The sequence below is a fragment of the Molothrus ater genome, chromosome Z, assembly GCF_012460135.2.
Source record: "Molothrus ater isolate BHLD 08-10-18 breed brown headed cowbird chromosome Z, BPBGC_Mater_1.1, whole genome shotgun sequence".
Classification (NCBI taxonomy): Eukaryota; Metazoa; Chordata; class Aves; order Passeriformes; family Icteridae; genus Molothrus; species Molothrus ater.
This window is the reverse complement of record NC_050511.2, coordinates 4,085,436-4,097,812: the sequence shown is the minus strand read 5'-3', so window position 1 is coordinate 4,097,812 and position 12,377 is coordinate 4,085,436. Positions and strand designations below refer to the sequence as shown.

The window sequence follows — 12,377 nt, the reverse complement described above, 5'->3', positions numbered from 1 at the left end:
AAGAAAATAAGCCTTCAATCACCAAGTAATCCTATTCTTTAAATATGCTGTCACTGTCAATCAGCTCAAGTTGTTATCTCACTGGGTTTTACACAGCTTTCTATAAATTCTTTGAATAACACATTGGCACTAACAGCTATTTTCCTTAAAGAGTAAAAATGTGTGTTACTTTGCAGTAAATAAACCTTTCATGAGCATGTTTCAGGGATATGTGTATTTAAATCTGTTTATAGTCTCTGGCATTTTGTTTAGATTTTTCCTCCTACTGCCACTTGTTCAAAATTTATTATAGTGAAGTAGCTGTTTGTTTATATTGTTATGAGCAGTAAAAGCTGGGGAGTGAGAGCAAAGGTAAGAGCTGGGCCACAAAGGATAAAAGAAAACATATAGAAACACATATATTTGTCTTGCATCTTGCCATTTTTTCCCCAGATTGGGGGAAAACAGAATTTTGTTTCTTAGAACGAAAGGAGATATCCCTCTACCATCACTGTGATTCGTAATTCTGCTGAAGATTTTTGTGTGAGCAGGAATCTAGCTCTTCAAAGAGCACAGAAGAGCCTGATACATGCTGTGCCTCCCACTGAATTCACAGGGTGTTACATACTGCTGAGGCTGGGACCCACAGACTCCTCTCCATTCTGGATGGTTGTCAGAACACCAGACACAAGAAGCATCGCTTTGCCTAGCACCCCATAAATTTATATTAATGTTGGATTTACAGAGCTTTGTACATGGCTGAGGAGAGAAAAAAAAAGGCCTGTGCTCAGAAGACTTAGAATCACAGAATCATAGAAAAATTAAGGTTGGAAAAGTGCCCTAAGATCATCAAGCTCAGCATTGACAGGATCACCTCAAAACCACGTCCCTAACCTCCACATGCACAAGTTCTGCTAATACTTCAAGAAATGGCAAATCCACCAGTGTCCTGGGCAGCTTTTTGCAATGCCTGAGCATCCTTTCTCTGAAGAAATATTCCTATTTTTCAACCAAAACCTCCCCTGGCACAACTTGAGGCCATTTCCTCTTGTCCTATGGCTTGTTACCTGGCAGAAGACATTGACCCATGCCAGTCCACAGCTGAGATGATGCCTCTCCAGCTTCCTACTCCAGAGAGCCACTGAGTGAGAAACATGGGTTAAAAAGTTCACAGAGGCAGGAGAATGATCCCCTAAGATGACCTCTGTGTGCATTTTGGCTACCAGTATGTGCATCATATATAGGATATGACCATGGACTATTAGCACCTCGTAAGATAACTGCAGTGCAAAGACAGCATCTGAAACCAGTGCTCTTTGAAGAACAAATTTCTGCATTTTCCTTCTAACCCTTTACTCCTTTATAATTCCTTTACTCATCTGTTTCTAGTTTTCTGTTTTCTGAATCCTTTTCTATCTTTCTTTTTTTTTTCTATTTTTCTATTCTTAATTGTTGATGCCTGTTAACATTTCCCTTTGAAAACTGCTTGGATTGCTGCTTTTATATCTTCTCTTTTGACTTTGTTCTAACCCCTTCCTCATCATCAAATATCAGAGGCCAATTCAGAGGCCAATTGTCATTTTGAGCATGTTACCTGGGGGAAAAAAGAAAAAAATATAGGAAGCTTATGTGATACACTCCTTGTTATGTCAGGCATCTAATAACTTTTAAGTATCTTGGGAAAGATTTGAAAAATGGGGCTTTTGACTTCCACTTTTATAGGAACAGACTAGTAGACAGAGTGCACAATGAGAGAGAGATTATGTTGCAAATTCACTTTTTTTTTTTTTTACTCTGGGAAATCCATTGAAACTGCTCCAAGTGGAAGAAAGGCACAAGAACCTGGTTTCCGGAGCTTATATATTATACATTTTATATTTGTATGAGGTATTAGATTGTTCTTTTTCTCCTCGAATCCCAGGACAGAAATATTTTGTTTCTAGAGCTTATCTACAAACATATGGAACCCTCATGAAGCCCAGGAACACATCCTTGGGCTGTGCCCAGTGTCAGATACTGCACAGAGCAGAGCTCTGGCATGCTGTGTGTGATGAGTGATCAAATGATCATGTCACCAGGCAGCCCAAGTAAGATTATTCACTGTGAAGAAAATGTCTCATGACTGCTTTTAATCAAATTGAGAACATAATTTTTATATTAGAAAGTCCAGAAAAAATTTAGAGAAGGGGATTTTTAAAGTTTGTCAGGCATTATGGATGACTGAAGTAGCTGCTGTTTTTGAAGCAACTGAGAATTTGACAACACTTGGGCTTGGTTTTGAACATCCTGAATTAAAATCTAAAATAACAGTGCACATTTTGCAAGCTGCTAAAGAGACATTTCTGTGAAGACACTGCAGATCCTGTTCAACAGGGAAAAGTGTAACACAACAGGCTGTCCTGCAGGTAGTCAGCCAGGAAAGTTACTGAAGGAATCACATAATCTGGCAGAGCAATCAAGTTAGTAAAGGAATCAGGATTTGAAGGAGAATATGACTTTCAGCTAGGACTCATTTATTTTGGGCGTGTGAAAATGGACAAGAATTACAGAATTACATTAGCACTTCAAGGAGATTGCAAGGAAAGAAATTACACAACAGTTCCTCTCATAACTGTAGTCAGTGTAAACTAAGAAGAACTACATGCATCAGTCTCTCAGCTGATTACAGCTCTTACTTTGCCAAAGCTTATGAAATTAATTTTTAAAACTTATAAACATTTGTGAGGTCACCTTTGGGACCCCTGAAATAGCAGTTTAGTTCTAGGGTTTTAATGAAAAGATAAAATACTGATTACATGTGTTGAAAACATAACTTTTTTGGAGACTTTGGCAACAATACACAACTTGGCATCTCCTGAGATAGTCTGTTATGCACACATTGACACCCTCATCTTTTGGATTTTCCCCACCCACCTTGAAAGAAAATTATTCTAGCCAGTGTCTCCACTGCTTAGTGGGCACATAATGCTTTAGCAGATTTCTAGGGCTTGCAGAACAGTGTCTTCCCAACACAATTCCTCTGAAAGTGGGACCCTGCACAACACTCTGGTAACACCCAATTCCTGTCACTGGAGTTGTGTGAGCATGATGAGACTTCCAGCTCCTAGGAAAGAAAATTAGACAGGCTTGCAGGCATAAAGGGAGACTAATTAAAGTCAAAGAACAAATTAAAAGTGGAAAAGGATTACCAGAGGAATGGAAGGGAATAAAATGGAAATTACAGAAAGAGAAGAGATGAAAGCAGCAGAAAAAGAAGAAGAAAAAAAAATTCTTAATTGCGCTTTCAAGAGTGTCCCTAATGGAATTAATCTCATCCAAATTCTAGCAGATAGCACATGCCAAAAATGCTGCAGATGGCTGGGCTCAGCAGCAGGGACGGCTTGGAAGGGAAGCGGTTCCTGTGGCTGCCTCAACAGATTGTTTACAGCGAAGATACCAACAGTGCCCAGCCATTGTCATGAAACAGAGCTTGTTCCCTTGTTTGAGACTTCAATCTGGGCATTTCAAATTGCAGATTTGTGTGTGGCTGAAACTAGGAGAGTCCTTGATAGTCCAATTCCTGTTGCTGAGGAATAACCTGGAAGGTTTTCTGTCCCTTTGTAGCAAGCACTGTGAATGGAAAAAGCTGAGCAGGGCTCAAGTCACTGAAATTCTCACTCTAAGTGAAGCTCTGCTTTAATGAAACACCATGAAAAGCAGACTCATTAATATGACCTTCTGTGAGTACTAATCACTTAGAATGATAGAATACCCTGACTTGGAAGGGGTTTGCAAGGATCATCAAATTCATCTCTTGGCCCTCAGCAGGGCCATCCCCAGGAATCCCACCTCATGCCTGAAAGCATTGTCCAAATGCTTCTTGATCTCTGTCAGTCGGGTACTGTGACCATTCCCTGGGGAGCCTGTTATTGCCCAAACACCCCCTTTAGGGAAGAAATTTGTCCTGATACCCAAACTAAACCTCCCCCAGCTCAGCTGCAGGTCTTGGGTCCTTCACATAATTGTTCACATAGAGACAGTGTAGGTGAAGAGCCTGAATCATTCAATTCCATTTCCACCCATGGAACAGAGAACAGCAGGAGGTGAGCTAACAAATCTGTATGCCTTCCATCTGCACCATTACCCAATACACACATGAGGTGGCCCATACTTTCAGGGTGCTATCTCAGCATGTTTCCAGTCCTACTGGAGCCTTTATACTCAGAAGGACACGGTTCGGTTTGAGGCAACATAAATGAGTTTTTTTGTACACAGCAAACAAATCCAGTCTTGAGGCTAGCCTAAGCATCTCTGCTGAGCAGTCTGAACACAAAGAAACCTGCTGGATATCTCTATTATTAGTGCCACATCAGCCTAAAGTCCTGATGGCTATTAACACATCTTATAATTTTGAGGATGATAGCAGTCCTTCTCTTGTGTAAGAGAACTTGACAACTCTAAATATTCTGGCATATTTGCTCTGTAATGTTCAATCTCTGTAACTTGTTCTGTCTCAATGTAAACCACTTAGAATAGCAAAAATTTCACCAGCCTGTTCCTTTCCTTTGAAACTCTTGCACAACCTGCTCCACCTTGCTTTTAAGCAAACCATTAAGGGCATATGCCCTTCTTATCGACCAAAAGAGGTTTGTCTTTAAGACCTCCTACACCTCTAATAATGCATGTTCTAACTGCAATTTCATTACTTGTTACTCTCCATGAATCAATTCTGTCTGCTTTCCTCCTCAAATTTTGGAATATATGTGTTCTTCTCTTGATATTCATTATTTTTAAATATTGTGAGTTCTCCATCCCCTGTTCCAAAGGGGCATGGAAGTGACCAGCTCGTTTGCCTTATTCAGGTGGATATTTATCATCTGGGTGTTATGATGGGAGAAGCTGGACAAATCAACCCATCCACATCACAGCTGCATCCATTTACATTGAATCTCTGTATACATATGCAAGTTGCACAATAAAGAATCATGAATTACTGTCTACAGCAGCTATTTTGACATAGTCATAGTCGTTTGTCACCATAAATCAAAATGTGTCACTCCTTTTATCATCTCTGTTTGTTTTCTTTGAACTGTGTCCTATTTATCAGGCATCTTCTAGTGCTGAAGAATCCAGGACTCCAGTCAGATTTCTCAGCACTGAGTTGGTATCTCACATGCAGAAACCCCCCCACATTAAATACAGAGGGCATAATTGAATCCTCCACCCCTATAACCATTGAACTATGTGAACCGCCAAAATGATGAAAACATCTTTTACTCATTTCCCTGAGGCAAACAATTCTGTCCACAAGGTCTGCCCATAGGCAAAAGAAATTTATAAATAAATAATGTATTTAATCCTTTTAAGTGGATAACATATACACTAAAGATAAATTAAGAATATCAGAAAGGGTCCAGAATAATTTGAATTCTTGGATTTAATGGTGCCAAATAAGATAGCACGTATGAAAATGCAGAATTTAGGTCATCATGAGAGATGTGATAGCACAGGTAGCTGCACTGGGGAAAAGAGAAAATGGCTTCAAGTTACTACAGATATTTCTCTGTATGTGACTTCTCTGAACTACACCTGAATAAAAGAATTCATTATTCTCTGAGGAGCAAAAATAACTCCACAGAGGAAACTAGCAGGCAATCTTTCTTCTAATAAGGCCACTAATAGAAGAGCATGTCAATTTTTTGGAATCCATACTCAGAAAGTTGATGTGGAAATATTAGGGCTCTATAATTAAGCATACAAGATGCTCTGAGCAGAAAAATAAGGTCATACAAGTGAAGTTTCAGACATTCAGTGCATTGCAGTGAAAGAAGATCAAGGTGTGAACTCAGGATTGTCTACAAGTACTGACAGAAAACACAGATTTTTCAAAGTTGTTAGCAAAGAGATATGTTTATATGATGAGATATGTATAATATGTTTAGAAGTTGGAATTACACAAAATCAAGCTGGAAGTGAATTCAATTATTTACCTGTGAAGGAAACTAAAGCATATGGACAGTGTTGTTTTAAAGATCACAAACCTAGCAGGAACTCTGCCTTTGCACAATCTCTAAAGCTTAATCTGATTTATGAGAAAACTGGCAGTTACCCATACCTGGGGATGTTTTTGTCTGGCATTGGTGGCCCTTCTCCACAAGGCGTTTGTTTGCTTTTTCATGGCGAAAAATACAACGTGCACCACCATTATTCTGCATGAAACACCTGCAATTCTGCATTAGAACTGTGCAGGCAGCACCGTGGAGTGACCAGAGGAATTTCTATGTCATTTTGAATGGTCAGTACCCTTACCCTTTCAGAACTGTTACCAAGAAGGATGACTGCATCTAGTAAAAAAATATATATTCTTTTATCCTTCCATTTCTATTTCTTTTAAAATCTGAATAAGTTAAATAATTTCCCTGAAACACCTGAGGAAATAAAAATCTGGATTACTTTTTTTGTTTGTTTGTTTGCTTTTCACACAGAGAATGATAAGGGAACAACCAATTATTTTCAGATGGCATACATATTTATTAATAAATATCTCCATTTTTCTCCACTTAAAGAAAAATTGTCACTTTTTGCAGTTAGAGGAGAAGAAGGAAAAATCAAAACAGCAAAAACTACACTTGTGTTGACTTTGAGGGGTAAAAAAGGGACTTAGCTTGCCTTAACTCTAATGCACAGCATGCCCAAGCACTTGAAAGGGAACTTTTTTCACCTTGACTCATTCTGAGCAGTAACTAAATCCAACACCTTCATCCTGGTGATTGGCTTGCTTCAGGATGTGAGAGAAGGCCAGACCCTCTGCTTTGATTCATTTACCAGGCATTTAGGGAAGCACAGCTGTACCTGAGAATATTCCTGGAGAGTATAAGAAACTGAATCAAAACCAACCCCCTCCAAAAAAATAAAAGGAAAAAAAAAAAAAAAAGGCTGCTGCTGAGGTGTTTGATCAATGTCTGGAAAGTGCTCTGTGACGCCAAGCCCAGTGGTGGGGTAAGAACAGCATCAGCAGGTCCAAGTGGTGCTTTTCAAGCTCAGCACTTTTAATACCAGCGGAATCTCTTCCCTTGCCCTTCATCCTTTTCTGTGTAACCTGGATCATACATTAATTTATCTCCAGGGAGTTTGCAGACAGCTGCAGTGGGCCAGCTCTCCAGCAAACACTCCATGGTGCTCTATTTACTGGGGACTCTTGATATGAGGACATGCTTGAAAATAATAGGCACATAATTTGCTTTATCAAGGCAGAATAAGAGGCAAAACCGGTCCAGAAAAAAAAGGCAGTTGAGCACATAAATGAAAGAAAATTGCAGATTTAATCTAATTCCTCGTAGCGAAGTTCCCACATCACAGAGAATATAATTGTTTTCACACATTTTGGAAGTTATTGTGTACACATGATCTTGAAATTAATTGGATGAGTCACCTGCATCTGTAGAAACACAGCCTTTATGCTACACTGGAAAAAACAAGCAAAGCAAAACAATACAAAACAAAAATCAGGGAAATCAATGGGTAGGAATGCCTCCTTTAGACAGCCCAGTCTGCGAATACATTTCCTCACACTATTCCTCCAATATCCTTGAGAGAATCTTTTCTCAGTTTCTTCTCTTCCACTATTTTTTTATTCTTTTTAAGATTGAAGCCTGAAAATACATTTCTAACTACTTTCCAATATACAATTAAACAGGAAATATATTAGTTTTACAAAAGTCATTAGGCAATTATTTAAAAATATCTTCAAATGTATAGTGGCAACAGATCATCTGACAATCTTTCTGAGAAATAAACTTCCATAAGACAGCTAAATAGAAATTAAATTTACACCTATGACAAACCTATGCTATGTATAAAGGTGTAATTTTATTTGCCTGGAATAACTGTAGATCATGTTCATTAAATAAATCATTGTTAACCAGGGATAGGAAAAAACCAATCAAACAAAAAAAACAAGAAAAAACTAAACCAATATTTTTATTTAGCCAAGAAGATGCACATAAAGGTGGGTTACAGTGCAACCTGATCATTGTTTGGAGATTGCTTAGGTAATAATTTTTCATCAGAGGGAGGTTTTTTATTTTATTCAGTTGCACAGGAACATCAATTTATTCATTTTAGCAGTCACTTTGCAAGCCCTGAGTTAATCATCACTAACGTTTTGCAGAATGTGCTGCAGTTAAGTATTGTTATCAGTGTAACTGGTTTGCTAAATATAAGGCAGCAATGGGATTGAAAGGCTCTTTTGTGCATGTTTTTTATTTGTAACACTGAAAAACAGAGCTGACCCCAGAGGTCTGATCTGCTTCAGGCAAGGACCATGACAGCACCTTGTTTACTGCTCTCTAAAGGTATTTATGAGCAAAATGGATTTCAGAATCTCCAAGGTTCTCAGGGTTTTTTGGTCTTTGTCAGGTAACTTCATGTAAGTTTGAGAGGCACTGAAGTGGCCTGATATTTGTCATCAGAGCAGAGAAGAACAGATGCCAAATTCACATTCTTAATTGAAATATAATTAAAATTAGAAATACATAATTTTGATATGGACTATAATTGAATGAAAGTCAATACAAAATTTAATTTATTCACTTCAGCTTAATTTCAATTTAATTATTGGTTCTAGCACAGATTTGGTCTGAACTTGCATCAGCCTGTACTGGATGTTCTTGATGACAATCACAACTTGCACAACATAAGAAATCAACACGTTGCTTTGAAAACAAAAAGAATTCTGTTTACATAAGTCTTAGAAGGAATAACTCATTCTAGGGAATCTATACTCCATAATTACAGTACAGAAATCAACTCCTATAAAAATTTACGGCTAGCTTCGTACATTTTCATTAGACACAACTGTTACCTGTTTTTTCCAGAGCTGGGTTTTGAGATGGTGGTTTTTTCCCTAATGTCAGACTTTTTTTTTTTTTTTTTTAATTAGCATCAGTTTTCCAGAATTTATTTTGAAATGTGAGAACCCTTAAGTAACAATTCTCAGACCATTTCCAGGTTACACACCATTGCTCTTCATGTGATGGGTGTCAGGCTGGGATACACAGAGTTCATCTTATTTTACCAATTCCTGTAAAATTTACACTACACTGAACAGGACACATAAAAGGATGTTGGCTGTCCTCCTGGACTGTCTGCCATCTTTGAGCAGGGAAGTGAAGAGGCAACCCTGACTAATCCAACCCCAAAAGAACAAACATTTTTTGTCTCCTCCTCCTCATTCCACCCCATGCACAAATGTCACAGGTAGAGAGCAGGGCAGGGTTGGAACCACAGGACCAAAATGCCCAGGGGATATCTGGAACTGAACTACATCCAGGGTAAAAAGAAATCTAACATGTCTGCAGCTTCGTTCCTATGGAAAATTCATTCCAAACCTGAATTATTTAATATTTAAATGAATTGAAGGATGGAAAGGCTTTCATCCGAAAGAGGTTTCCCACTCAGTAATTTAACCCCAGCTGTTACTGTTTTTATCATGACTTAAAAGCAAAGAAGGAGGGAGAAGAAGGGAAAAAGAAGGCAGGATATCATCAATATATTAAACCACGTATCACTGATTTCTCAAAATCAAAATTGGAAGCTGAACTATTTTTTTGGTTTTTACATCCTTTTTCTACCCTGATTTGCTTTTATGGCTAAATTCATAATTTCCTGGACACATTGAATCTAGGTCACTAGGGGAAAGTAGAGCTCATCTTGTGCAATGAAAGTAGTCATTAAGGCCTTTTTCTGTTTTTAATCCAGTGTAAATTAATCCTGTTTATGTAACAGTCAGAATGAATTAATGATTTATAAAATGACATCTATTTTTACTTTTTATCTCTCTCTGAATTCTATCAGTTGGACTATCTTTCAGCATTCTACTGAAATATTTCAGGTCCATTGCACATCAGAAGTTCATAGCCAGTAAATGTTGAACTGCCCACCTCCTTTCTTATGAATTCTTAATAATATTCAGTTGCTGAGGTATTTTTTTTTCTCACAGGACTCTCACTTTCATGATAACAAGAGAAAGTTTTCAGTAATCCTATCGAATTTCATACATTTCCACTTAATGCCATCTTAGTTTCTTTAGACCACACAATTCTACTTGTTAATTATGTGTTTCTCAGCTTTGGAGATGTATCATATCTTATTCAATCTACAGATATAAAGGCTTTTTCCTCATTAAATTAACAGCTAACATTTTCTGAACACAGAAATTTGAATTAATTAAATTTGTAATTTCAACTCTTATCTAATAGTAAATGGAAACTCAGAAATTCCTCCTCTTAGGTGTAAAGTTTGGTTGTTATGATTCAGTCATGCTATGAATGTAGTATAGTTTGTAATACTTTGTGGTGAACAAGTTTTCAAAATTGCATTATTCCTACAAACATATGGTTGGGGGTGGGGAAAATTGCTGCCGTCTTTTGGATACGCTCAGGGGAAAAAAAAAAGAAAAAAGAAACTAAAAATACATAAATAAGGAAAAAAAAATTACTGAAAGTTCCAGCTGGCACATCCTGGATACCTGCTTTCCTATGGAAAAGATAATCTGAATTTGCAGAAATTTACCCTGAGATTAACAATATTTTCTTCTTTCCCATTTTATATGGTGATTATATAGTAACATCTGTGCAAGAACTGTTTGCTTGGTTAAGTAATTCTGGTGGGAAATAGCTTTCACTGAAAGATGTGCCACTGAAGTTGAAGCCAAGTACAACAAAAACACAAAGATTATGGATACAGAAAGAAAATTATGTTTACTCGCAATTTTTAACTTTTTGCACCTATACTTCATCTTATTGCTTGAACATAAATAAAACTTGTTTGATACACACAGTTATTACAGTTTAGTGTAGCGGCTTTTTATCCTGAAATTCCTCGGAATTTAGCTGGGATTCATTATATTACGTTATCCTGCTTTTTGCAATTTTGTTTCTCTCTCTGTTGTTCTTTTGAACTTCCAGAAGATGTAATCAAATTCTTGTTGTGTGGCCAGCTCAATATACTGACTTCTGAGACAAACTCTGCATGTTCAGCAAAGTCTTTGTAAGAACAGAGAATGCTGGTTTCAGCGAGAATAAATCAAAGCTGATAATATCTGGGAAAAAGAAAACACTGTCCAGGGAAAATAATGACTCCTCTGAAGAGATATCATTGTCAGACACTAGCATATCTTGCCAGCTGTAGACAGGGATATTAAAATATGCTGCAAATCTGCCTCATAGCCTGGAGTGAGACTCAGGCAGGCACGCTGTACCTGTCCAGAGCAGAGAGGAGCCTAAACTCAGCTGAGCCACGACACTCAGAAAGAAAACATAAAAAAAATTAAAAATTAAAAAGATATGTTGGGGAAGAAAACAGAGCCACTGCAGTCATCCCCCACACTCTGCACTGTACTTTGCAGTCAGTTTGATTTCTGCCTGAGCACAAGGACCCCCAGGCCAACAAGTTACATGCACACCGTCCAGCAAGCCACCAGCCCTCACCAAGTGGGAGAGTGACACGGGCACTTGCTGCTAAACTCACAGCAGCAGCCTGGCTGCTCCCTCCTCACACACACAGCACACCCAAGGTCAGCCCCACACAAATAACCAATTAAAAAGGCTTGCAGCGTTTCAGTCTGTAACAAATTAAGCTGACTCATTGCCCCAGCCACGAACTATAGTCTTTTATCCAAGCCATGAGCAAGAGAAAGAGGGACGAAACCCCTCATTAAACGGTGTCCTCCTCCGGTGAACTTTATGCTCCCAATTCACCCCTTCTCTCCCAAAATATTGTTGCTGAAACTTACCGCTTTTGCCAACTCCCCCTGCTCCCAGCATCACCACCTTGTACTCTCTGGAGCTTGCTGAAGAAGTGCTCGAGGAGCCGATCATTGCATTTTCTAGCTCCATCTTGCACGAAGCAGCAGAAGGGACTGAAACAGAAGAAAAAGCAACTGGCAGGTGATTTCTCTGATCTTAAACAACTATAAAAGCTGTGTTAGGGGGAAAAAAAAAAAGGTAGAAAAGGAAGGTATAATGCAAGAGCTATGATTTAACAGCCTCACACACTGCTGTGCCTGTGTTAGCTGGAGAAGGTCTCATAGCAACCACTTTAACAGCTTCCAATAAAAATCTCTCTCTGCCCCCTCCCAGCTCCGTATCGTTCTCTGTTTCTCTTCCTGGACAGCAGCAGTTGTGTGAGGCTTAAGAGGTCTGGTACCTCTGGGGCTGCAACGTCATTGAACAAATGGACCAGATACTTCAGCAAAATGAAATGGATCAAATTTCTTAATTATGAAGCTTGTTATTCTATGTAGTACTTGCTTGAATCTTAAAACAAACCAGACAACCTTCTTCTCACCTTGGAGTTAAATATGCATCCTATAATCATCAAGTCTGCTAGTTTTGCACTTGATACTATTACAAGCGAAA

General features: G+C 38.4%; 1 protein-coding gene across 2 annotated transcripts in view; it reads right to left on the bottom strand.

Annotated features, from left to right (window-relative positions):
* Positions 1-12,032, bottom strand: part of RIT2 (Ras like without CAAX 2) — a 174,090-nt gene extending 162,058 nt beyond the window's left edge. Inside the window, exons 1-2 of one of the 2 annotated variants that reach the window (XM_036403574.2) lie at positions 12,015-12,032; positions 11,753-11,878 (exon numbers count right to left, since the gene is read on the bottom strand). In XM_036403574.2, coding sequence (XP_036259467.1) covers positions 11,753-11,855 — 103 coding nt within the window. In that variant the 5' untranslated portion in view covers positions 11,856-11,878; positions 12,015-12,032. Of the gene's footprint in view, positions 1-11,752; positions 11,879-12,010 lie in introns of both variants that reach the window. The other variant, XM_036403573.2, reaches the window with a different exon arrangement.
* Between the last annotated feature and the right edge of the window lie 345 nt (positions 12,033-12,377).